At 47.2% G+C, this 27,249-nt stretch overlaps 1 protein-coding gene across 1 annotated transcript; it reads left to right on the top strand.

Annotated features, from left to right (window-relative positions):
- The first annotated feature begins 24,014 nt into the window (after positions 1–24,014).
- On the top strand, positions 24,015–26,296 carry OTUD1 (OTU deubiquitinase 1). The gene has a single exon (XM_029588700.1). It carries the CDS (start codon positions 24,050–24,052, stop codon positions 25,343–25,345), a length of 1,296 nt encoding a protein of 431 aa, XP_029444560.1. The 5' UTR covers positions 24,015–24,049; the 3' UTR covers positions 25,346–26,296.
- Positions 26,297–27,249: the final 953 nt, after the last annotated feature.

Below are 27,249 nucleotides of genomic sequence, written 5' to 3'. Positions count from 1 at the left end.
ATGACAGCATGGCTAATTCAGCCCTGCTATCGACGGGAAATAAGAATTTAATGAATAAAGTGGGAAATCTAGAAAACGTAATAAGGGGAAAAAATCTGCGGATACTGAATTTTCCGAAGGAACCCCTAATCTCAGCTAAAGATGCTATAAAGAATTATATGACTCAAATATTAAAATTCTCAGAGCAAGCCTTATCGATAATCTCAAAGGCATTTTATGTACCATCATTTAAAAGAGGATCCTTGAATCAAGAGGGCTTTCAAATAATTTCACCAACTTCATCACCGTTGGATATTTCTGGTTTATTAGATGTTAGTTCCATCTACAACTGTTGTTACATTCTTGATACAATCAGAATGTTTAAGGGATTTAAGATTAGTAAATTCCCCGATGTATCTACAAATACACAAAAAAAAGAGAAAAGAATTCTTAAAGTTAAAAAGTGCTACAAATAGGAGCATTCTATTGAATAAAATGTTCTTGCTGTTGCAGTTCTAGCCGTGAGCACCGCAGCCAGGCCCTTACCTCCAGGTTCCCGGACCTGCTCCCACTTCCAGAGGTCGGGTCTGCGGCCTGGTTGGCGGCTTCCCCGCTGGGGCTGCGCCGCTGCGAGCCCTCCCATGGACGCCCCGCTCCTAGGCGCACGTGCGCGCCACTTAGGCACTTTTCTAGGCCGTTTCCGGCTACTGGTGACGCCACCCAACTTCTGACGTCAGACGCCGCGGCCTTGATAAGCCGGCCGCGGCCATCCAGTCTTTGCCTTGCAATGGGTTAGACTCCCGGTTTCCTGTTGCACTGTGCCCCGGAGTGACTTGCCTTGCTTCGTCGCTCCATTCCTGCTACAGTACCTGCCTGGTTCCTGCCTGCTTGCTACAGTACCTGCTTGGTTCCTGTCAGCCTGCTACAGTACCTGCCTGGTTCCTGCCTGCTTGCTACAGTTCCTGCCTGGTTCCAGTACCTGAGTCTCGCTACAGTTCCTGTCTGGTTCCAGAACCCGTACCCAGTTACAGTATTGCTACTGTCTCAGTCTGGTTCCAGTTACCTGTCCTGATCCACACCCGCCTAAGTCTCAGCGGCTCCTCCCGGGGGGGCTCCTCCCGGGGGGGCTCCTCCCGGGGGGGCTTCGGCTTCCAAGCGTGAAGACACATAAGTCTCAGCGGTTGGGCTCCTACGGGCTCCTCCCGGGGGGAGCACCAGCTTCCAGGGTGAAGAGCATCTATGTCCTGCCTGAACATCTGCCTCCCGGCCTGCTATTCAGTAGAGACATTGACCACCTTTCCCAGTCTCCAGCCCAAGGGTCCACTAAACAGAGACTCCCATAACACTTGCAAGTGTATTTTGAAATATCAGGGGAATACCTATATTTTTTATACCCCAGAACAGGTACTGGACTTCCTGGCAAATAAAACGCCTAGCGAGGTAACTTAAATATAACTTGGAAACTCTCCATAGAAGGCTTGTTGTTAAGTATGCATATTGGGGCAGATTTGAAAAAAGTATGCCGGCGCATACTTTTGTTCGCTCGACCGGCGCAAACAAGAGTACGCCGGATTTTAATAGATACATAGATACACCCGTAGCAGCGCGTATCTTTTAAAATTCGGGGTCAGCGCGGCCTCGGAGGGAACTTTCCTTCCACCCCCCCCCTCCAGCCCTATCTAAACACCCCCTACCTTTGTTTGAAGAGTTACGCCTGCCCCGGTGGGCTGCTGGCACGTCATCATCCAACCCGGGGGCTTGTCCAGAGGCCTCGGCCATGCCCCCGGAATGCCTCCGGGCCGGCACCACGCCCCCTGGAACGCCCCCGAACGTTGCACCGCCCATGACACGCCCCCTAGCAAAGCCCCGGGACTTACACACGCCACCGTGCCTATTCAACATAGGCTCGGCGCGCGCAGGGGGGGCTTGGGGCAGGTTTTCGGGGGGTACGCGCGTACCACTTTGAAAATCTGCTCCATTATGTGTAAACCTCTCTGTGCATCAGCCTGGTCAGTTTTTTCTTATATTGCTTTTTGGGGTTTTCAATGAGGTTTAAACATACTCCCCCCACTCTATAATGTGGACTTGAATAGGAGCAGATTGTTAATGTTTACTTAAAAGTTAGATCGAATTGAATTTATGTCAAAGATGCTAAAAGTCTCCTTTTCTGATATGCATTTAAAAATTATGAATGTATAATTGATATTTATAAAAAAAAATAAAAAAATAACAGACGTTGTTAGGATTCGTGGACGCTTGGCCTGAGGTGATGGTTGTTACAGTCTGAAGGGTGAAGCCCCACAGGCCCACCCTTTCGGGAGGTGAGGTCAGCTGCAGTAGGGAACACTGTAGTAGAGAGAACGTCCTGCATCACTACCACATGATTGCAGGGTAGGCCAGAACAGTGCCATGAGGCAGACTCCAAGGAGCGAAGAGCACAAGAACAGGGTCTACTATAGACAAGTTGCAGAGGCTGTCCCGAGGGGCGGGACAGTGCAGTAACAGAATCTCTGGTATGATGACTTAGGGGCTGTCCCAAGGAGCAGGGAAGCACAGAGTCAATCATGGCAGTAGTGACGAAGGCTGCCCTGAAGAGCGGGGGAAGCACAGAGTCAATATTGGCAGTAGTGACGTAGGCTGCCCCACGGAGCAGGGAAGTAGGAGCAAGTCACTCGTATGTAGATGGAGACACTGCCCCGGAGAGCAGGGAAGTGTGGAGCAAGTCGCAGATGAAGAGACGTAGGCACTGCCCCGAGGAGCAGGGAAGTGTGAGCAGGTTGCAGGTGTAGAGACGCGGGCACTGCCCCAAGGAGCGGGGAAGTGCGAGCAGGTCGCTGGTGTAGATATGAAAACACTGCCCGAGGGGCGGGGAAGAGCAGAGTCCAAGTGTCCGGTGGCAAGGCAGTTCTCAGGGCAACCCCAAGGAGCAGGAATGCCAGCAGGCAGGACTCCTGGAAAGCGAGGGACCACTCCGAGGAGTGGGGAATTCTGGAGACAAGTCTCCCAAGGAAGCACAAGTAGGCCCCCGAGGAGCGGGTACCCGAGCCAGAGTCCAGCACCGCAGGCAGAGATCTGAGATAGGCACCGACGTCCAAGGAGACAGGAACAAGCACCAGTAGCGAAGGAACTCATTGCCAAGTCAATTAGCGTAGGCCAAGGGAGGTGCTTATAAATCCCAGATTGTGATCTCATCTCCTGCTATACGCCCTGCCAAAATGCCTAGATCACAATCTATCCACCCTCATCGAAACCATCATCTCCTCCCAAGTCAACATGGCCCTGCAATTATATTAGGAGATTTCAATCTCCATATAGACACCATTCCCCTCCCACTTCAATGCAAACTCCTCCTTGATACCATGACCGCAATGGGTTTCTATCAATCATAGATTCCCTGACCCAAAACTCAGGCCACACCCTTGATCTTATATTCATCAATGACAAAATTTCAAACCCCAGCAGCCCTCCCACCACCACCAGCATCCCTTTGTCTGACCACAAACTCATTCAGACCGCACTACAACTGAAAACCAACCACACAGAATACAACTACAAAAAATACATCAAATTCCACAAACCTTGCTCCAGCGAAGACCTAACAGAAACCCTCCCCAATGCTCTAACAACTTTAAATTGCAATGATCCAAACACGGCCATCGATTCCTGGATCAACATCAACACTGAAATTGCTAAAACCAAATGCCCTTTCATCTCCAAAGCTATCACCAACAACAACCCCCACAAAACACCATGGTATAACCCAGAGCTGAAAAACACCAAAAGACTACTCAGACAAGCAGAGAAAACCTGGAGAAGACATCCTACCCCACCCCACCTCGACAGATAGAGAACATTACTCCACATCTACAGAACTGACACCGACAAAGCCAAGAGAGAATTCTATGGAAAGAAAATCCACCAACATCAATACAATTCCAGAGCCCTATTTGACCTCGTCTCCAAACTGACTCAACCCAGCCACCACTCACCCACCACAGGCAGCAACTCAAAGATATGCGAAGATCTTGCCCACTTCTCAGATAAAATTACAAAGCTTATAGCCTCCAACCCCTACACAAACAAGGAAATCCCAATCCCACTCAACACCTCACCCTCTACCTGGTCCAACTTCAAATTCATTGCCTCAACCGAAGTTTAAAAAAGTCATTCAAAAAATAAACCCAGCCATTCACTCCCTCGACCCCATCCCTGTCAAGACCCTCAAACTCATCCCAGATCTCATAGCCAAACCCATTGCTGACATAATAAATAAATCACTAGAACAAGGCATCTTCCCTGAAGCCCTAAAATGTGCCATAATCAAACCTATTCTCAAAAAACCACAACTGAACCCCTCCGACCCTGCCAACTACAGACCCATCTCAAACCTATCTTTCATATCCAAGATTATGAAAAAACACGTGAACCTCCAACTCTCGGAATACCTGGAAAACCATAATATACTGCACCCCTCCCAACACGATTCAGGAAATCTCTCAGCACCGAGACTCTCCTTTTATCACTCACAGATACAGCCCTAAGAGGCATCGACACCAGTCACTCCTACATTCTGATTCTACTGGACATCTCTGCCGCTTTCGATACCGTAAATCACAACATATTACTAACCCGACTAATGGAGATTGGGCTAGGAGAAAACACCCTTAAATGATTTGGCTCCTACCTAACAGATCCTACAAAGTTCACCTCAACAACTCCGAATCAAAACAATTCCCGCTCCCCCACGGCATACCTCAAGGATCCTCACTCTCCTCCACCATGTTCAATATATATATGCTCCCCTTCTGCAAACTCCTCTCCAGCCTGGACCTCCCCTATTACATCTACGCAGACAACGTCCAGATCCTACTCCCCATCAAAGAAAACATACCAAACACCATTTCTTTATGGGAATCCCTCTCCATCCAATTAAAAAACCACCTTACTCAGATATCACTCACACTCAACCACAAAAAAACAGAAATACTACATATTTCCAACAATCCCACCACAAAGATCATCCAAGACATTGCGTTCATACAACCAAACATTAAATTCTCCAACGAAGTAAAAGACCTTGGTATCACTCTGGACTCTGAACTCAACATGAAGAAACACATAAACTTAACAATCAAAGAGGGCTATTACAAGCTCCAAGTCCTCAAAAATCTCAAACCCCTACTATTCAACCATGATTACCGCACTGTACTCCAGTCCCTCATACTTTCCAAACTGGACTACTGTAACTCCCTCCTCCTCGGACTTCCAGCCTCCTCCACCAAACCCCTCCAGCTTCTCCAAAACGCAGCAGCCAGATCTCTTGCAAACAGCAATCAATCCGCACACATCACCCCCATACTAAAAGAACTCCATTGGCTCCCCGTAACCTACAGGGCACAATACAAAATCCTAACTCTCCTGCACAAAACCATTAACAATAAAAAATCCCAAATGGCTAAAGGACTCTCCCCACCATCATGACTCCAAGAGAAACCTGCGATCTCAAAACACTGGCCTGCTTGCCATTCCTCACACAAAACTAGCCCACCTCACCTCCACCTGAAAACGCACCATCTCAGTAGCAGGCCCATCCCTCTGGAACAAGCTGCCCACCCAACTAAGACTGGAACCCTCCACCCAATCATTCAAAAAAAACCCTGAAAACTTGGCTATTCCAAAAAGCCTACCAACCAACAGACTAATCTAACTACTCCGCCCATGCCCCATAGCAGATACAGATATTCTATCCTCTCAGCAATCAACGTCATCATCTGATACTTGATATTTCAATGCTATTATGTTCCGATGCTTCAATGTTACCATGTATCAATAATAAGGCACCTTAGTCTTAAGTTAAATGCCTATATGTTATAATGTATTAATAAGTCAACTTAGTTTTTTAAGTTTTAAGTTTTTTATGTTTCACAATGTTACAATGTATCAATAGTAAGACACCTTAGTCTTACTATTTCCAACAGTTATAATGTAAACCGATGTGATATACTCCAATGAATGTCGGTATATAAAAACAACTAAATAAAATAAATAAATAAATCGGGGGCGCCCCTGAGGTTCCCGCCATAGTGTCTTTAAAGAGAGACTCGTGGTATGCGCACAGGCTTAGGAAGGCCCGGAGGAGGCATGGAGGTCGGCGGCGTCTCAGCCGCCATTAGAAGTCTCAGGTGGCAGACGGCATGCGATGGCAGCAGCTAGCCACAGCCGCGATTTTGCCCAGAGAGGAGAGCAGGACAGCACATGACGTGAGTTGGGGAGGCCATGGCCGCCCATGGCCGACGGTCATAACAGTACCCCCTTCCTAGGGGCCCCCTCCCCCAGGGGTTTGGGTTTTCGAGGATGTGTGGTATGGAACTGCTTGATGAGATCTTTATCAAGGATATTGGCTGCAGGCTCCCAACTGTTCTGGCCCAAACCCTCCCAAGACAGGAGGTACTCCCACTTTTTCCCACATTTCCTTACATCAAGGACGTCTTGAACTTGGTATGACACGTCCACCTCCGATGACAGTGGTTGAGGATCCGGTGGTTTTTTTAGAGAAGTCGGACAGTACCAATGGTTTCAGTAGTGAAATGTGGAAGGCGTTGTGGATTTTGAGAGAGGAGGGCAACTGGAGTATGTAGGTGACTGGACCCAACCGGCAGAGCACCGGAAAAGGGCCAATGTAACTGGGAGCAAAGCGTGCCGATGGCAGCTTGAGTCGAATAAATCTGGTGCCAAACCACACTTTGTCGCCCAGTTTAAACTGGGGAGCTTCACGGTGATGTGCATCAAAGAATTTTTTGACCTTTGGGCTGCTTGCTGTAGCAGTTGCTTCGTGGTATTCCACAGTTGATGCAATTCCTGGGCGGTTGACTGAGCTGCTGGTGAAGGAACGGATAGTGGGAGCGGAAGCGGTGGCAGAGGCTGACATCCATAGACCATTTGTAACGGAGATGAGCCGGTGGATGTAGACCGATGAGAATTTAGGGTGAATTCAGCCCAGGGAAGGAGGTCAGCCCAATCATTTTGCCGTAGATTGACGTAGGCCCGCAGAAATTGTTTCAGAGTCCTATTGGTTCCCTCTGTTTGTCTATTGGCTTGGAAATGATAAGCCGAAGTGAAATCCAAAGCGATATTAAACTTTTTGTAGAGAGATCTCCAAAACCGAGCAGTAAATTGGACTCCACGGTCCGAGAGGATATGTTTGGGAAGGCATGGAGCCGGAACATATGACGGATAAACAATTTCGCCAGCTGCGGTGCCAAATGGAGACCAGGTAGAGCCATGAAGTGGGCCATCTTTGAAAAACGGTTGACGGTGACCCAAATGGTGTTGTTGCCACCAGAGGAAGGGAGGTCCACGATGAAATCGGTTGTGTTATGGGTCCACGGCTCACCTGGAACAGGCAGCAGTTGCAAGAGTCCCCACAAGCGTCCCACCAGAGGCTTATGGAGGGTGCAGGTGGGACAAGACTCAACATAGGCCTGTGTGTCTTTCTTCATAGTGGGCTATCAGTAAAACCGCGGGAGTGTGGAGAGCGTCCTAGACTGCCCTGGATGTCCTGCAGTCAGGGAGTCGTGAACCCAACGGAGAACTCTACGGCGTAATCGATGAGGGACCACCGTCTTCACAGGGGGCACTGGAAAAGTGGCAGAAAGAAGGACCTTGGCGGGATCAATTATGTGCCGTGGAGTGTCGGTAACATCCTCTGGAACGAAGGATCTGGAGAGAGCATCGGCACGACAAGTTTTGTTGGCTGGTCAGTAGCGCAGCAAGATATTGAATCGGGCAAAGAAGACGGCCCAATGGGCATGGCGGTGGTTTAGGCGCTGAGCACGGTGTAAATACTCGAGATTTTTGTAGTCGGTATACACTGTTATCTGGTGTTGGGCTCCCTCGAACCAGGGATGCATCTCCTCAAAGGCTAGCTTGATAGCTAACTCCTTATCCCCGATCGCGTAGTTCCATTCTGCTGGGGAGAAGCGTCGGGAGAAAAAGAAGCACAGATGTAAGGTATAAGTGGTGGAGTATTGACTCAGAACCGCCCCTACTCCCACATCGGAGGCGTCGACCTCGACGATGAAGGGCCGTCTAGAATCTGGATGGCGGAGACACTGCTCTCGGAAAAATGTGGCCTTGAGATCCTGGAAGGTGGTCATGGCTTCAGGTGACCATTAGGAAGGATTGGTCCCCTTGCGAATCATGGCCGTAAGTGGTGTGGTCAGTGTGGAATAATGGTAACTAAAAGACCAATAGTAATTGGCAAAGCCAAGGAATCTCTGTAAGGCCTTGAGGCCCGCAGGCTGAGGCCAATCGCGAATACTTTTCAACTTCTGGGGTTCCATTCTGAACCCTTGACTGGAAACCACATAGCCAAGGAAAGGGATGGTCTCCTGCTCGAAAGAACACTTTTCAAGTTTGGCATAGAGGTGATTGTCCCGTAGACGTTGGAGGATGCTAGAGACATCAGCAATAGTACCTGTGCTGTTTTCACAGCACATGTACTATTGTTGGTTACCTTTTTCAGCTGAATCAAATACATATATTTGTTCAGCAGAGGAATCATTAATATGGAAAAGGCACAAAAACAAAGCAGAGGATTCAGGATAAGCAAAAGAGGGGTGAGAAAATACTAGGGGAAGTGGTGTTTTTCTGGTATTTATCTAATAAACACCTATTTTATTTTTTTACATTAGGGGTGTTTTATCAGGGTTTATTTCTTAAAACTTAAAATCAGAAGCTCAATATGTGGGAAACCTCCCATACCAAATCAGCACTAACTGCCAGCACTCAAACAGCAACAACCCATCCTATGAAAAGGCAATTGCAAATATTACACTGGGCCCTAAAACACCAATACACCTCATATTATGAAAACAGAATAAGCCTGTTGCGTCCGTCGGTCCTCGACGGTTTCGCCCCGTTTGCCTCACCTTATTCACGGCTCCTCCCGCTTACCTGGGAAAGATGGCTACCGCAGCGTCGACAAGCTGACCTCTCTGGCCGTCCCCAGAACGGCTATGGTGCAGCCTTCCGCCATTGCTCCTCCCAGGTACCTACTAGGGTGCGCGCGCAACCCATGTCTTTGTACCACCCTTGGCACGAACCTCGAGGGTGTTCCCTCATGCTGACATCATGCCATCCGGGTATATTACCTTCATTCATTTGCTAGCTCCCTGAGTTAGCAAGGACTCGAATACGTTCCTGTCTATGCTACTCTGCCGCTTCCGTGCTGCCTCAGGAAACTCTCTCTCTCTGCACTTCGGGGTATATGCTAACCTGGGTACCCGCTCCTCGGGGACCTTCTGCTTTATTTCAGGTGCCTTACAGGGAACAGGTACTTGCTCCTCGAGGGCCTGCTCTCCCTGCCTCGGTGCCTGTACCTTCTAAAACATACCTGGTGGAATCGCATACCAACAGCTAACACCTAGTGAGCACTCTAACTCTCAGTCTATTCTCATCCACAGTATCTCCTCGCTGGAAGACCTGCTGCGGAACCTCCTGACGTCATGAAGGAGAGAAGGGCTCCCTCTGCCAAGGTCCCTGAGACTACAACCAGACTGCCTCACTACTGCCACCTCTGGTAGAGATCTTCAAGCTGTCTAAATAAAGAACTTTCCTGTGTTTTGTGTGTACGAGTCTAGCCTAGTGCTGTGGCTCCTCATGGGGCTCCTCCCCGTGGGCGTGGTCATCTCCACAGCACCCAAGGATCCACAAAACACACGTTATCATAACAGATTGCTAACTCCATGGATCCGGCTCAGCTCATTGCATTGCAGGCCATTCCAGGCCTGGCTCAGCGGATCACCGAACAGCAGACTGCGCTGGAAGGACTAACCGCTGCATTTAATCTACTACAACACCTTAGGTAAAGAAGCTAAACCATCTGAGGTGACGGTCAAGACTACTGTGCCTCTAGCAGCTCCCACCCGCTTCTCAGGAGAAGTATGGAGATGCAGAGACTTCATTAACCAGTGCTGCATGCACTTTGCATTACAACCTAGCCTCTTTCCCACAGCCTATGCCAAGACTACCTACATTCTGTCGTATCTAGACAGACGAGCATTGTCTTGGGCTTCTTCGCTGTGGGAGAGCGAGGACCCAATCCTTCATGACCTTGAAGGATTTCTCGAACTATTTCCCCTGTTTTATGTATCAGCATTAGTTCTAGGATAATTTACTAATTCCTCTATTCCTTCAAATTTGCATATTACGTTTGCATCTCCCAGTTGTTGCTCCCTATTTTATGTAACTGATTTCTCTGTTCCCCCCTGTTCGATGTAAACCGGCATGATGTCTCTGACGAATGACGGTAAAGAAAAGTCTTAAATAAATAAATAAATTTAAGTCAGTTTTCGATGATCCTGCCCGGTATACCATTGCAGGATATTCTTTGGTTCACCTGAAGCAAGGGAACAAACGACTAGCTGACTTCACCATTGAATTCAAGACCCTGGCGTCTGAATTATCCTGGGACCCGAGATGCCTGAAGACCCTCTTCTTTGAAGGACTGAACTCTCGTCTGAAAGACGAACTCGCTGCTCGTGAGATGCCTGAGACCTTGGCTGAACTAGTGAAATTGACAACAAGGATCGATGGCCGACTTCACGACAAGGTTCAAGAGACCAAGACTCCCAGGAGACCCTGTCTGAGTGAAGTTCGAATTAAGTCCACACCCAGGCCTGCTCCTCCGGTCCCAGCAGCCGGCGAAGAAGAACCTATGCAGTTAGGCCGCAGCCATCTGACTTCAAAAGAGAGAAGAACGCGGAAGAAATTGGGGCTGTGTATGTACTGTGGACAAGCCGGTCATGCTGTCCAAAATTGCCCTATATGTCTGGGAAACTGGCAGACCTAAGTCCTGCGAGAGGACTCTTTTTAGGTCTCACCACTCCTTCTCCTCCGCTCTCTCTTCCTGTTTCCTTGATCTGTGGACCTTTAGAGTACCAGACTCTTGCCCTAGTGGACTCCGGGGCAGGAGGCAATTTCATTCTTCAACGATTAGTGAAGCACCTATGGATCCCCACTTCCACTATGAAGCCTCCACTATTTCTTTCGTCCATCCATGAAGAGCCCTTACCAGGTGAAGTAACACTACGCACCGAACCAGTGGGTCTACGGACCGGTGCCCTCCATTCTGAGACAATCTCCTTCTTTGTTTTAGAGAAGGCCATGCTCCCTATAGTTCTGGGATTATCTTGGCTGCAGCAGCATATGCCTCGGTTCAATTGGGCTACACTGGAACTGTCTAGATTGGGCCCAGACTGCCATGATAAATGCCAGATGGAGGTAATTCCATTACCCTGTTTGCCTACTACCCCAGTGATGCCGGGGTTGCCGCCTCAATATGCATCTTTCCAAGATGTCTTTTCAAAAGAAGCTGCAGATGTACTTCCGGCTCAAAGACCTTATGACTGCGCTATTAATCTAAAGCCTAATACGGAGCCACCCAAAGGTAGAGTGTACCCCCTGTCCGTGGCAGAAAATAAAGACATGTCCGAATATATTCAGGAAAATCTCCAAAAAGGCTTCATAAGACCATCCAAGTCCCCTGCTGGCGCAGGCTTTTTCTTTGTGGGCAAAAGGACGGTACATTACGTCCAGTACAGGGGCCTCAATGAAATAACAATAAAGGATCGTTACCCCCTGCCTCTGATTTCAGAGCTATTCGACAGACTACAAGGAGCTCAAATCTTTTCCAAACTGGATCTGAAAGGAGCCTACAATTTACTTCGCATTCGAGATGGCAATGAGTGGAAGACGGCCTTCAAAACTCGGGACGGTCACTTTGAGTATCTAGTGATGCCCTTCGGCCTGTGCAATGCCCCGGCTGACTTTCAAAATTTAATGAACTACATTTTCCGGGATCTCCTCTATAAGTGTGTTGTTGTTTACTTGGACGACATATTCTTGCAAGACGTGACCACTCAATCAGGAGGATGTTAAGAAAGTACTACAGAGACTCCGGGAGAACCATCTCTACACCAAGCTATCCAAATGTGAATTTCACAAGGAGTCAGTGCTTTTCTTAGGCTACATCGTTTCCAATCAAGGCTTCCAAATGGACCCACAGAGGCTGGAGAGTATCAAGAAATGGGCGCAACCCACCGGGTTAAAAGCTCTCAGACGCTTCTTAGGTTTCACCAACTATTACAGGACCTTCATCAAGAATTACTCTTCACTTACAGTACCGCTTACAGCTATGACAAAGAAAGGTGCCAATGTTGGTAATTGGTCTCCAGAGGCTATAGCTGCATTCCAGAAACTAAAAGATGCCTTTTCCAGCAAGCCGTGCCTTCGACATCCAGACCCCTCCAAGCCTTTCATCGTGGAGGTCGATGCCTCAGACATTGGCGGTGGGGCCATATTAAGCCAGGCTGGTGATTCAAAAGTTCCACAACCATGCTCATTCTTCTCCCGCCGCTTCTCTCCTGCAGAGAAAGATTAAGGAATAGGAGATAAGGAGCTTCTGGCTATTAAGATGGCATTCAAAGCCACTGCCTTCTTTACCTCTATCCTTAAAGGTCACTTTGTCAGCAGCTCAACTCTCTGCACAGGAGCTCTAAGAGCTATGGATTCGTACTCAACAAATGCTCCAGAAGGTGTCCCTAAGGGCCAAAAGATTCACAGACTTTCATCAGAGACCAGCACCACAATTTAAACCAGGGGAAAAGATGTAGCTAAGTACCCGCCACATTAGGCTTCAAGTTCTTTTTATATGATTCACCGCCCAGTACATCTGTCTATTTGCAATTATTCGACAACTCGGCCAGTAACCTCTCAGCTACAGTTGCTCACATCTTTGGGAATCCACAATGTTGTCTACATCTCCCTCCTAAAACCTTTAATCCTTTCATGGCCTTCCAGGAAAATTATGGAACCTCAAGAAGTTTCCTCAGAGGAGGACATTGTTATCAACTAAAAGTACTGAACGTCAGGCAGAGGGGTACGAAATGGGAGTACCTAATGTCCTGCGAAGGATACAGCCCAGAAGAGAACACGTGGGAGCCTATCTCAAACATCTTGGATCAGAATTTTCTAAGAGAGTTTCATGCAAGGTACCCTCAGAAACCTAAACTCTCAGAGAGGGAGTTTAGAAGTCGGGGTTCTGTTGCATTTGGCAGACCACAGGCCCATCCTGCAGCCCGCTGCTCTTATTTCCAGGCCAGCCATCTTCGCACCTCCATCCAATGCCACAGCCCCCCAGTCAGGCATGGCCATCCTCTGCACCTGCAACCTCTTCTCTGTCAGCTCTCCGGTGTGGTGTTTCTTCCCAAGCACAGCAAAGGGCCGCGCCACAGTCGCTCCTCCTCGGCACGGCAAGATGTGACTAGTCGTCAGGCACAGACCCCTCCATAGGGCACATGCACGCCAACTGCCCTGTACTTAAAGGGTCAATGGTGGGAATATGCTGGAGGCACCCCTTGATGACATCACCTGATGCATCAGATTCAGCAAAATCCTTTGAAATCAGGTATCAAATTTGCAGGTAGAATACACAAAATATCATTATACGCAGACACTGTTCTGTTATTCCTGACAAACCTCAAGAGATCTGTTCCTAGACTGCTTGCCATATTGTCTGAGTATAATAGGGCCTCCGGATACAAGATTAACCATCAAAAGTCAGAAATGTTTCTATTTGATCCTGAGGCGCGTGTGTGGGGGGGTGGGGTGGAGGGACAGACAAAGTGCCTTATCTTCAATACCCTTTCCGCAGGCTCAGAGCAAGTTTCGCTATCTAGGTATTTTTCTCCTGTGCTGTTGGAAAGATCTGTACGAGTATATGCTCCAGTGGTCAGCAAGATATATATACTGATCTTGCTGCCTGGCATGATGTGTTACTTTCCTAGGCCAGTAGGATAGGGGTCTTAAAAATGAACGTGTTGCCGCATTTGCTTTATAATTTTCAACAAGTCCCATGTTCACTTTCCAAGGGATTCTTTCTCTCTATTGGATGGCGGTATGACTAGATTTATCTGGAAAGGGAAGCCCTCCCGGATCAAATTGATTATGTTGTGCCACCCCAAGAAGGAGGGGGGCATGGCGCTCCCTAACTTTCAGGGGTATTATTAGGCAGTGAGACTTAGTTGTCTTATGGGGCAGCTGGGTCAAGACCCATCTATAGCTTGGTGGTCCCTGAAGAATGTTATGACAGATGGTATAGACTTGGGTAACTTGTTCTTCCTCCCCTCAATTGCAGCTCTGGTTTGCAAAGTGACAGAAGCAAATCCGGTTATAGTATATACTCTGTGAGTACAGAAGGAAGTATACAAGAGCTTATAATTGTCGGAGACAGTGCTGTCATCTTTGTCTTTGCTTTGTAGCAACACAAGTCTTTCTATCCATATTTTTAGTGCTGACATAAAAGACTGGTGGGACTTGGGACTAAGGCACGTAGGGCAGTTATAGGATAAGTATGGTTGGGTTCCCTTTGAGGATCTTCAGTTGGATTACGACATTAGCCCTACCTCTCACTTTTTGATAGAATATTGGTTGTTATTCAACATTTAGAGGGTTTAGAGGGGTTGGATTAGGACACTGGTTTGGAAAGGGCCCTAATGGATGAGGGTCTGAAAAGAAAGGTAATCAAAATTCTTTATAAAGCTATACAGCGTCATGTGATACACCATTGTTTCTCATAGCAAAATGGAATGCTGACCTGGGACTGGGCCAGGATCAGGTAGCGTGGAAATATATCTGGAAAAGGGCATCTAAAATATCTTTGTGTAGCAGGAAGGTGGAACTGATGTATGAAATTTACATGTGATGAGCGCTATTATCTGCACACTCAATTGGATGCACGTTTTGGACATGCTAAATCCCGTTTTGTATCGGGGGTTATGGACACGTGTCGAGCCATGCACTGGCCATAGCGCACAGTATTGCATCGGCCTGTATATGTTTACATTGATCTATATGAGCTTGATATTTACCACTCTGCCTGTTCCTGTTATTGTTGCGGTTCTGGCTGCGAGCACCGCAACCAGACCCTTACCTCCGTGCTCCTGGACCTATTCCCGCTTCTGGAGGCCTGGTTTGCGCCCTGTTTGGTGGTGTCCCCGCGGGGGCCGCGCCGCCGGGAAGCATCCCATGGACGCCCTGCTTCTGGCATGCGTGCGCGCCACTTAGACGCTTTTCTAGGCCGTTTCCCGCCAGTGGTGACTCCGCCCAGTTTCTGACGTCAGACGCCACGGCCTTGATAAGCCGGCTGCGGATACTCAGTCTTTGCCTTGCAACGGGTTTACCTCCTGGTTCCCCGTTGCGTCGTGCCCCGAAGTGAGCTGCCTTGCTACTCGCTCCGTTCCTGCTTGCCTGCTACAGTACCTGCTTGGTTCCTGCTTACCTGCTACAGTACCTGCTTGCCTGCTACAGATCCTGCCTGGTTCCAGTACCCGAGTCCTGCTACAATTTCTGCCTGGTTCCAGTACCCGAGTCTTGCTACAGCTCCTGCCTGGTTCCAGTACCCGAGTCCTGCTACAGTTCCTGCCTGGTTCCAGTACCCGTGCCCTGTTACAGTACTTGTCTACTGTTCTAGTCTGGTTCCAGTTCTCAGTCCTGATCAACAACCCGCCTAAGTCCCAGCGGCTGGGCCCCTACGGGCTCCTCCCTGGGGGGGGGCTTCGGCTTCCAAGGGTGAAGCCGCCTAAGTCCCAGCGGTTGGGCTCCTACGGGCTCCTCCTTGGGGAGAACCAGCTTCCAGGGTGAAGAGCACCTCTACGTCCTGCCTGAACATCTGCCTCCCGGCCTGCCACATACTAGAGACATTGACCACTTTTCCCAGTCTCCTGCAGGTCAGCCCAAGGATCCACTAAACTGAGACTCCATAACAGTTATTGTTTAAAAAAAAAAAAAAAGAAGACAATAAACTTGCACAGGCACAAGATTACACATTACAAAAAACAATGGCAACTCCTCTGTGGACAAACAATTTCAGGACCAGATCACAACATCAATGACCTTATGATCAGGATACTAAAAGGGAAATTCAGAACAATCCAGGAATGTAAGTTATTTGAAGTTAAAATAATCAAATATTTCAAAACTAACATTAAAGGACTTAACAGAGACTTATGATTTTAAACTCAGTATCAGACAGAATTTTGTGCCACTCCATTACATTGATCTCCCCTTCCCCTTGTCACTGTAATGTAATATAATTCACTTGTATGGTCAGGCAACATCATCTTTTGCTATAACCTGCTCATTTTGTTTTGACCTGATTAATGAAATGAGTGCTAATTCTGGAAAGCTAGTCAAGAATTTCTGCAAAGACCATTCGATTGCACTGTTACTGAAAACCCTCATACTGGGTTCCAACTTGGCCATTAGCCTCAGGACTCATTTTTCCTTAGGTGTAAATAAAATATATTTGGGAGATTTCAAGTTTATGAAGTTGGCACATTGAAATTTCAGTCCTTTATTATGTTAAAGATAGCTCTTACTTCAGTGTGTTACTAGATACAAATGTTAATCCAGAGATAGAGATGACATATTTCAATGAACGTCATGTCTTCTGTACAATCTAAAAATGTCCAGGAATGTGCACGGTAATCTCTAAGAACTGAGTCATCTGAAATATGAACTGCAAGCCACTGGAAATTTTGTTCTTGTTATCACTTTAGCAGTGTCCAGTGTTTCATCCTCTTAAATAACTTCTACATTAATCAAATCTATTCAGATCCAGACAATCACTATCAATTTATATTTCTTTTTCAAGTGTGGAAATCAACAGATGAAACGCTTTCTATTTTATTTTTTCAATAATATAGTTCTTATTAATTTTTCAATCATGAAGAAAGCTGACTACCTGCTGGAAAAGGGGTGGCCAACATTTGTCTCCAAATCCACAAACAGACCATGTTTTCAGGATATACACAATGAAGGCAGTGCATGCCAATCCATGCATAGTTATTGTGGATATCTTGAAAACTTAGTCTGTTTGTGGTTCCAAGGACTGGAGTTGGCCACCCTTGTGCTAGAAAATTCAAAACAAGTATTTGGGTGGACATGATGCCTTTACTGGGCTAACAAAAGTTTTAAGATGCAAGCTTTTAAAAGCAAGTGAGGCTAGTACTGTACTTTTCCTTGACTAGTGGGTAATTATTAATAAATAATTATCATAAAAAATAAAATTAACTTATCTACATGGTGATACAATACCATCATAAATATTAACAAACTCATCTCTGTTCACATGTATCTTTTCACTGTGAACATCTGCATTGATATGACAATCATATTAAACAAGGGAAGCTAAGGCTTGCTATCCAGTCTGTTAGGAAAAGAATCTACTACTGCAAAACAGTGCAACCTTGACTGTGGCTGTGGAGAGGAGAACCCACAACACCACTTGAATTGTGAGCAAAAATACCTGCTGCTGCAACTTGGTGCCGCCCCAAATGGGCCATGAATGGAAGAACATGCTGCTGCAGTCTAGTATGCCCCCAGCAAGGCCAAGTAAGTACAAAATAAATAAGAGGGCCTGCTTCTATAATTTAGTACAGCCACTCCTGGGGAGGGAGACCTGCTGCTGGCTAAGAGGTGAAGAAACCAATATGGTTTTCCAAAGAGGTGGCTGAAAGTAATACAAACCTTTCAAGTGCATTTGAAGTAAAAAGCCTGTGAGGACATCAGTTGGGCTGCTAGATGACTGAGGGTAAAAGGGGTGGTCAGGGAGGACAAAGAAATAGCTGAAAAATTAAATTAATTCTTTGCCTCTGTCTTTACCGAGGAGGACGTTGGGGGTCATAGTCACACCTGAAACATTTTTTGATGGTGTTAACTCAGAGACTAGATGGAATCACTGTGAAACTGGAGGCCATAATAACTCAAGATTAACAGACGAAAAATTAAGAAATCACTGGGACCAGATGGTATTCACCCCTAAGAACATAAGAAATTGCCATGCTGGGTCAGACCAAGGGTCCATCAAGCCCAGCATCCTGTTTCCAACAGAGGCCAAACCAGGCCACATGAACTTGGCAAATACCGAAACACCAAGAAGATCCCATGCTACTGATGCCAGTAATAGCAGAAGCCATTCCCTAAGTCAACTTGATTAAAAGCAATTAATAGCTTCTCTTCCAAGAACTTATCCAAACCTTTTTTAAACCCAGCTACATCACCAATGTGATGTATAATACAAACGTCGGTATAGAAAAACAAATAAATAAACTGACAGAATACCTCGAAAAAAATAATATATTATTCCCTTCTCAATTCGGCTTCAAGAAACATTACATCACAGAATCCTTACTCCTCACATTAAACGACACTGTACTTCGAGGATTTGATAATGGACAAAACTATTTGCTAGTGCTATTGGATCTTTCTGCAGCTTTTGATACTGTTAATCACTCCATCCTTTTACATAGGCTTACTGGTTGCCGCCACGTGTCCCAGCAATGTAAGTATTTGACGCACTGAAGGCTGTTGCATCAATCTGAGTGCGCGAAGTAGATGTTGCATCTCCAATCGTCTGCCTCTGGTAGAAAGGCTCGACTCCAAGTGGTATCCAATCGTGCTCCTATGAATTGTAGAATTTGAGTAGGGGTTAATGTTGATTTGCCGTAATTGATGACAAGCCCCAGGTAAATAAATAAATAAATAAATAAATAAATAAATCCAAGCATTGGATTAATTGCTGTAGTTGCTGCAGCAGGATGGATGGGATTGCTGCCACTAGAAGCCAGTCGTCGAGGTACGGGAATATCCTCATACCTTTCTGCCTGAGGGAAGCCACCACCACTGCCATGCATTTTGTGAATACTCTGGGGGCCGCTGCCAGGCCAAACGGAAGTACCACGTATTGGTAATGCTTGTCCATGAATTGAAATGACAGGTAATACCACGAGGATGGGTGGATAGGGATGTGTGTCTATGGAGCACTTCCAGTCATTGGGTTGTACTAGAGGCAGTATGGTCTTTAGGGATACCATTTTGAATTTCTCTTTCACCAGGTGTTTGTTCAATTCTCTGAGGTCCAGGATTGGTCGAAGACCCCATGACTTCTTGGGAAATAGGAAGTATGGTGAATAAAAGCCCTTGTTGTAGGCAGATAGCGGAATCGAGCGAACAGCTCCCTGTTGCTGTAACAATGTTATTTCCCTCGCTAATTGTGTTAGATGCCCCCGGTATGTCGTCGTTATTAGATGAGGAAGCGAGGGTAACTGTGAAAACGGAAGTTGGTAACCATTCTGCACAATGTCTAACACCCAACGATCATACGTTATGGCAGTCCACGCCGTCAGTCATGATGTTATTCTGCCCGGCAGCGTAGCTGGTGGTGGTGGCAATGGAATCCTTAAAAAGATTGCAAAGTTTTGGATGGCGCAGCTGGCTGTTGTTCCTGGTTACGCTGGGCTCTAGCACGACCCCTTCCCCTTTGGGATTGCGGTTCTTGCTGTCTCTGTTGCGGTTGATAGGTCGTCGCCATGTAAGAAGTGTAGAACCAGTAAGGGCGACGGGAGAAAGATTGTCTACGTCCCATTGGAATATATCGCCTTTGTGAAGGATATGATGACGGGGTAGCTAAAGATTGAACCACCACTGCTTGCTCTTTCAGACTCGCAACTGTCTCCTGGAACCTATCTCTGAAGTGATTTCTGCCTTTACATGGCAAGTTCGCGAGCTTGCTGTGGATGTCCTCCCAAATTGCGCTAGAACGGAGTCATACTATCCAGCGAGCAGCTATTGCTGTTGTGGATGATCTGGAGGAGGTTTCAAATGTTTCATAGACCGTTGGAAGCAAATGTCGAATGCCCTCCTCTATGTCCTGAATCGGCTGCGTTGGTGCCTGCACTGTGAGCTCTGAGGTGAAGAGCATGTCTTTGACCACCTGGACGCACTCATATAAAAATTGAAGAATGTAAAACTGGTGCTGATGGATGCGGGCTGACAACATTGCTGCCTGGATGGTTTTTCTCGCAAATTCATCCAAACAGCGATTGTCTCTACCCGGTGGCGCCGATGCAATCAACTTCGATTTTTTAGCCCGTTGCATGGTGGACTCAACCACGATGGAATTGTGGGAAAGTTGTGGTGGCATATAGTATGGGGATTGTTTCATTCAAAGCTTTAAATCTGCTTTCCGAGACACTGGCGTCATGGTGAAAGGTGTCTCCCACGATTTTTCCAAGACCGTGTCGAGTACTTTATGCGATGGAAAGGACATCGGTTCAGCTGGTAGATCAGAAATCTTGAGGAACCCCAGGGTCTCTGCCCGTGGATCAGGTACCTTTTGGACGTTCAACTGGAGGATGGACCCCATCTTTTCAAAAAATTTAGGGTAGGACAAATCCTTTGGAGGAGAACATGGCTCAAGAGGATCATCTTGTGGGTCCGAGGGGTATCCTGTGGAGGTGTTGGAGGATGTCTGAGGTGAATGCAGACGGACAGGCGAAGGCAGTAGCGTGATCAGACGTGGCGGGCTTGATGACGGTGTTTTCGTAGGGGGTTCTGGAGTGGGCTCCCTTGATGTTGCTGGTGAGTGTGGTAAACTCGTAACCAGCGAAGGAGGGAGAGAAAAACTGGACTGTAACCAGTCAAAGAACCCAAAAAGCACTTCTGATAATTAAAAAAAAGCCTGCTGTGCTTGAGGCGGCATACGAGGCTTTGATTGTCCTTGATGGTGTCGTGGAGACAGAGCTGCTGCTAAAATATCTTCTTTTGCCTTCCCCACTGTTTGTGGTTCTGGTTGTAGGTCCGCAATGAGTTTCCTCTTTTTAGTGAGAGGGTCTTGCAAACTCTGGGTTCGATCACAATGCTTTGACCTTGAAGAAAGGTCAGAATATACTTGTGAGGCTGAAGAGGAGGAGGAGGACTGAGATGGTACATCAATGCAGTCCTCTTCTGATGTGGATACCTAATGTGGTGTAAGCTGTCCTTTCGAGGAGGTTGACTGTTTCGATGATTGAGGGCTTGATATGGCGAGTGTTGGCGCTTGGATGCACCTGAGTGCTTTTTGCTCCGGTCCTTTCATCTGGACCTGCGCTTTTCCTGTGAGAGATTGGTCCCAATCTCTGCCGACTTCATCAGCACTCTTTGTCCCAATTTGGAAGTCAAATGCGTCGAATCTCTGGCTTTGGGAGTCGATTTTGACTTTTTCTGCGTCGATGACACTGCCCTGAATTCCTTTTCAACATCGTGAGGGGAGCTCGGCATCGATGTTACATTGTGTGTTGGCTGTTGAGTCATGTCTTGCGTTGGCTGCACTCCGTGCGTCGGCTTGTGCGTCGCACCCCCGTCATGCTTTGTCCTCAGCACCACAGTGGAACTGTGCGTTGAGATGTGTGCCATCCATGCGCCATGCTTCGGTTTCCGAGGGGTGTCGACGCAATGTGTCGATGATTGCGTCGTAGTCGATGCATGCTTCCTGTGGCTCGATGTTGACAGAGCAAGCTTCGGCACTTCAGTTATTCGCGCCGATTCCGTCGCTGGAAGCCAAGAATGCGTCTTCATCTGCGTCGGCCGCGACCCCGATCGTCCCGATGGGGATTTGAGTGAGATCTATGGGGTTCTCTGCCCCTAATGATCTCCTTCGGCTGGTCCTGCCCTCCAGGCCTGGAGGGGGATGGTTCCACTGATTCAGCCCGCCTTACCTTCAGGCCTTTCGATTTCACTGGCCCTGGGGAAGAATGTATCTCCGATGGGGGGGGAGCATACGAACTCCGGGCCTTAAGGTCTTCAATCTTTTGTGCCCGTTGTCTTTGGGCCCTGGGCGACATTCTGCCGCAATGATCACAGGTTCCTTGATTGTGGTCAGGGCCCAGACATCTATAGTAGCGATCATGTCCATGAGCAAGGTTTGAAGCCGGACGGCCTTTTTTGACATTCTATCTTTAACTAGACAAACATTTTCTGAGTATGAAACTCTGCGTGTGTTCCCGCGCGTGGAAAAAAACAGACTGAGGAGATTTCTGTTTCCTGCGTGGGAACTCACGCGCAGCCGCACAGAGCAAAGCTCTGACTCCTTCTTTGGAAGCTCCGCCTCCTGGGCCCTGATTGACAGTTCCCATGAAAGCATGGCTAATTCAGCCCTGCTATTGACGGGGAAACAAGTCCCAAACAAGGTGCCAATGGGCACAAAAACAACTGAGGTACTGTTGGACGGTAGGGAGACAGCCTGGTCTCAACTAGGTAGGAAGAGTTGGGTCTAAGTCCAGAAGAGATTGCATAGGATGGGTTGGCCAAATCATCCTTTTCCAAGCAGTAATGGGCGGTGAACGTGTGTAGGGAGCTCCATGTCGCAGCCCTGCAGATTTCGGCGATGAGGACCCACCCAAAAGTGGGCCACTGACACCGCCATAGCTCTCACTGAGTGAGCTTTAACTTGGTCTTCTAGCTGAAGGCCCGATTGCGCATAGCAGAATGAGATGCAATCTGCTACCCAGTTGGGCCTCAGTAAAGTCTGCGGGAGAGCGGGCGTTTGCGTGCTCCGGCCACTCCCGCAGACTTTACTGTATCGGCCCGTCAGTTTGTTAGCAACGAAGGGCAGGCTAAATACCAGGATGTGATGACATCACTCGGAGGGGACGCCCCCGAGGTTCCACCATGACGCGCACCCTAGGAGGCCCTCAGGAAAATCATGGCGAACACCGTCGCCGTTGCCAATCCGGGGACACCGGAGAGAGCAGCATGAAGACGTGGCAGCAGCCTTCTTCCCAAAGCTTGAGGAGAGAGAAGGAAGAAAGGTGAGGCACAGAGGTCGAAGCCGTCTGAGACCGACGGACACAACACTCTCCCTCTCTTTGAATCTCTTTTTAAGGATCACCTTGTCTCTCTTGCCTATTTCAGCTTATATTAAACCAATTTCAATGTCTTGATATGCAATATTTTATTTCATAAGAAACCTCATGAGCTACAACTGCTTTTTACCACTTGCCAAAACAGGTGCAAAAGAGGAAAATTATAAATCACATAAATTCTGCAATAGGGAGCAATGAAAAAACGTACTGTTGCTCAGCTAAAGTACTTACATCAGACACTTCTCCTGGGCCTAAACCCTTTCGTCTTAAATCTTTGGGTTAGAGCAAAGAGATTACCAATAAATCATTTTTCCTTGCCTCTAAAATTTCCCCTGAAACACTGAAAATGCTTGCATCTTACTACAATATTAACAGAAGTGGAATTTGTAACTCTTAAAAACTGCTTACTTTTAGTATTCCACACCTACGAGATTTTTCTTAGGACATTACAAAATGGCAAACTGATCACGTAACATTAGAGTTGGATGAAGTGTTGCTGACAAGACTTCATACTACATCAACAGCCAATTTCCCCTGTAAGAATGGAAAATTCCCGCAAAACGAGAAGCCCCCCAAAAAATCAATGCACGGCGGGCCTGTGGAGTGCATGGCTCCATTTTCCGTGGTCACTACGGATGAAGAAGTTGGCTAAAGGTAACAAAGTATTTTAGGAGAATTGTCAATGCAACCTTTGAGATAACGCCTGATGAGGGCTTTTTCTTTGGACTTAGCCGATGCCACCTCACCGTGAGGTATCACACCCAGCACACGAAAGTCTTAACCGTACCTCCCCGGAGGAAAAAAATAAATAAATACAATAAACGACAGGCCAGAACTGTCCTCCGTTTGAATAGAGAAGGAAAGGTATGCAAGGGAGGAGGAAAGAACGAGTTATCTACGTGCGCGCGCAGTAACTTCTCAACCAGACGGGAGCGCGACTGACGGGAAGGTCCGCAGCTGCCAAATTAACATTCCAACGACCTGACGTTTCGACGCCGAGCAACACTGGCTGTAAACAAGGCCTTCGCCCCGCCCCTCCCTCTCTCCCCCCCCCCCCGCCACACAGCTTCCAGAAGCCTCCGAAGCGAAGGATGTGGCGGTGAAGCTCCAGCCGGCCTACGCCTGGCCGCGGCCGCCCCTAGAGAGCCGCAGAGGCCCCAGCACGCGCGCGCCTGGGCTGGCTGTTGACGCCATTGTTTATTTTGAGCAGCGCGGCTGAGCTCGCTGACCAGGGGCCGGAGGGAGGAAAGGGAGGGGGGAGGAGGAGGTGGAGGGGGGGGCGGCGAGCGCTCTGTATAAATAGTAGGGGTGGGAGCGGCGGGGCGGGCATGCAGTTCTACAGCAGTGTGCTGACACACTACCCTGGGGCCGCCTTCAAAGTGCCCCTGCCCGGTGCCAACGAGAAGCCCCCCGAGGAGCGGCCAGGCGAGACCGACGGGCCCCGAGCGCGAGAAACCGCGGCCGCCGTCGGCAGCGGAGGAAGCATGCCCGCCTTCTCCTCCTGCTTCGAGTTGGTGCCGGTGGGCGCGGCCGGCCAGTACACGTCCAGTGCCCAGATCCCGGCGCGGCCCTTGGAGAGGATCGTGCCCATCCGCATCATAAACGAAGCGTCCACGGTGGTGGGGCCCGGCGGCGACTCGGCGGAGAGGATGCGCCTGGCCAGCGCGCGCCTGCATGGCCCGGCCGAGCCTCCGTCATCCGCCCCATGGCTCTCCGACATGATCCAGGGGGCCAGCCGGGCCGAGGAGGCCGACAGCCCGGTGATTGGGCCCGGCACTTACTGGAGGCCGCTGGAGCAGGGGCGCTGCCTGGACCTGGTGCAACAGCAGCAGCAGCAGCCGCCGCCCGCCTACAACATCAGCCCCAGCCCGGGAACCGCCAGAAGAAGCCACTGGAGGGATGGCGAGGGCCGCCCTGAGCCCAGCGTGATCTCGTACCGGCGCCACGGAAACTGCCAGGACGAGGAGCTGGACATCAATGTGAAGGGCCTGGTGAGCGCGTCTGGCCTGAGAAGCGACGGTAATAAGGCGGAGAAGAACGAGAAGCTGGCGCTGTACCTGGCCGAAGTTGAGAAGCAAGACAAATACCTGCAGGAACGGAAAAAATACCGCTTCCACGTTATCCCCGACGGAAACTGCCTGTACAGAGCGATAAGCAAGACCGTGTACGGGGATCAGGCCATGCACAAGGAGTTGAGGGAGCGCACGGTCTTTCACATTGCCGACCACCTGGACGAGTTCTGCCCCGTCATCGAGGGCGACGTAGGCGAGTTTCTCATCAACGCTGCCCAGGACGGTGCCTGGGCTGGCTATCCCGAAATGTTGGCCATGAGTCAAATGCTGGACGTGAGTATTCATCTGACTACTGGAGGTAGGCTGGAATGTCCAACGGTGTCCACGATGATTCACTACTTGGGACCAGAAGATCCGTCCAGGGCTAGCATTTGGCTGAGCTGGCTTAGCAATGGACATTATGATGCTGTGTTTGATCAGCAGTTGCCCAATCCTGAATATGATAATTGGTGCAAACAAACTCAAGTACAACGAAAACGGGATGAAGAATTGGCCAAGTCTATGGCCGTATCTTTGTCCAAAATGTACATTGAACAGAATTCCTGCGCTTAAAATGGACACCAGCCTTTGGTGACAGTGAGGAGCAATTTCTTATTTGATTTCTTGTGGGGGGTTAGTCTTATTCTGGACAGGCTTATAGCACTTTAAAACTTCCTAATAGATGTACTGCACACTTGATGCCTTAAAATCCTTTTATTTGAATGTTTTACGAAACTGAAACTTCAGAAGGCTGCTGCACAACTTATTGACGTATCATTATGGTCAGCCCTTGGTAATCTGGTATTTGTTTTGTTATAAAGTTAACATTATGTGCAGGTTGTTTCTTTAGTGTACATTTGTTTTGCTCTGTAATTGATTTTCTAAAAGAATGTATTTTTGCACTTTTTTTTTACAGTTATACTTTTTATCAATTTAATTCTCCGAGCCAGGTCACCAAATCGGATGGTTTTGTACAGTTTGATCTTAACAGCTTTTATGCTGTATGTAATTTTTCTTCTCAGCCTTATTTAACAAGGCAAAAATACATGGCTCTTTTGTAATTAAAAATGTAATTAAAGGAAAAGTTTCATGGTTTGCTAGGTCAAACATTTAGTGTTTCCTACTGGAAACTTGCTTCTTGTTTCCAGTTTTTTTTATTTCTGTTACCACCAAGTATTAATGTAGTTGATACATTTTTTTTAATTTTGTAATGTGTGACTTAAGGAATTATATACTGTGTATAATAGTACAATAATGAGCAAATGTGGATTGAATAAAACTTATAGTAGCTTTTTTTCCATTTATTGCCATTTTATACTACATTCTTTGGATTTTATGGTTTGTGTTTGCCATTAAACTTCTGTATTATGTAATACGGCTTTTTAGTTAGTATGTGTGAGTAGCTCCTCGCAGTGATCCTATAGCTTTAAGAGCAGTTTCAGTACTGTCAGTTTGCTCTGCATCATGACCTATAACTACTATTTTTCTCGTGTTCATCATTGTCTTACTACCGTATGATTTAACTTTAAATGCCAGTTCCATTATTGGAGATGCAGTCATATTTGGAATCTGATAGTTCACTGCACATATATGGAAATCAATAAACTCAAGAACTAATTTGAGAACAATAGAAAATTACATTTAAGGAGTCAGGACTAAAGTTGCATCTTTTTAAAAAAAAAAAATTGCCCAATGTGAGTAATTATTGTAGGCTGAAGTAGCAACATTTCATATATTATACAGCTAATTTGAGTCATGACCTTCATGATTTAATTTACTTCCTATTTTAGTTCAAAAGCCACTGGCATCTTTTTTTTGTTTGTTTTTTTATTGTTGTATACATTCAAACTTATAGTTTGCAGAAAGCAAAAAAAAGTATGAAAAGTATACTACCATTTAATTGGACCTGTAGTTCTTGTATAAAATGTATTTTTAGTTTGTATAACTTTTCACAATAGTTGCTGGTATTTTCTAAAAATAATAGCAGATGATGCCACCATTACTTGTGGAAGGTTAAAAAAGAAAGATGTGAATACTATTGCTTTACTGAAATATTTATGGTTTCTGTACCTGCTTAATGTAAACTGGGACATGGGAGAGCAAGTGTGCCACTGAATACGATTTCCAAAAGATGACAATTTGTAAATAGACTTTATAGTTATAGCCTTAACTTTCTTTTAAAGCTATAATTCCCTTAAATGTAAGCAGAGCCAGACATTTTCACTTTTCTCTCTTCCTTTGTTTCTTGAATGGGCATGGTGTGGTTCTTAACTATATGTACTGTGTACTATTTCACATGGAAAACACTAGTGCACGTGCTTTGTCAACTACCATTTTTATGCTAAAGCTGTTGCATTTGAAATTCTTGAAACAGGCATTTCATCTTCAGTGAGACACTTGAGGCTGATAGCTGAATATGCTGTAATGGAGTGAAATAACTGGAAAAGCCATATTTAAGGGTTCTGATTTTAGATGTT

Source organism: Rhinatrema bivittatum, chromosome 2 (assembly GCF_901001135.1).
Source record: "Rhinatrema bivittatum chromosome 2, aRhiBiv1.1, whole genome shotgun sequence".
NCBI lineage: Eukaryota > Metazoa > Chordata > Amphibia > Gymnophiona > Rhinatrematidae > Rhinatrema > Rhinatrema bivittatum.
This window is presented reverse-complemented; position numbering and strand designations above follow the sequence as displayed.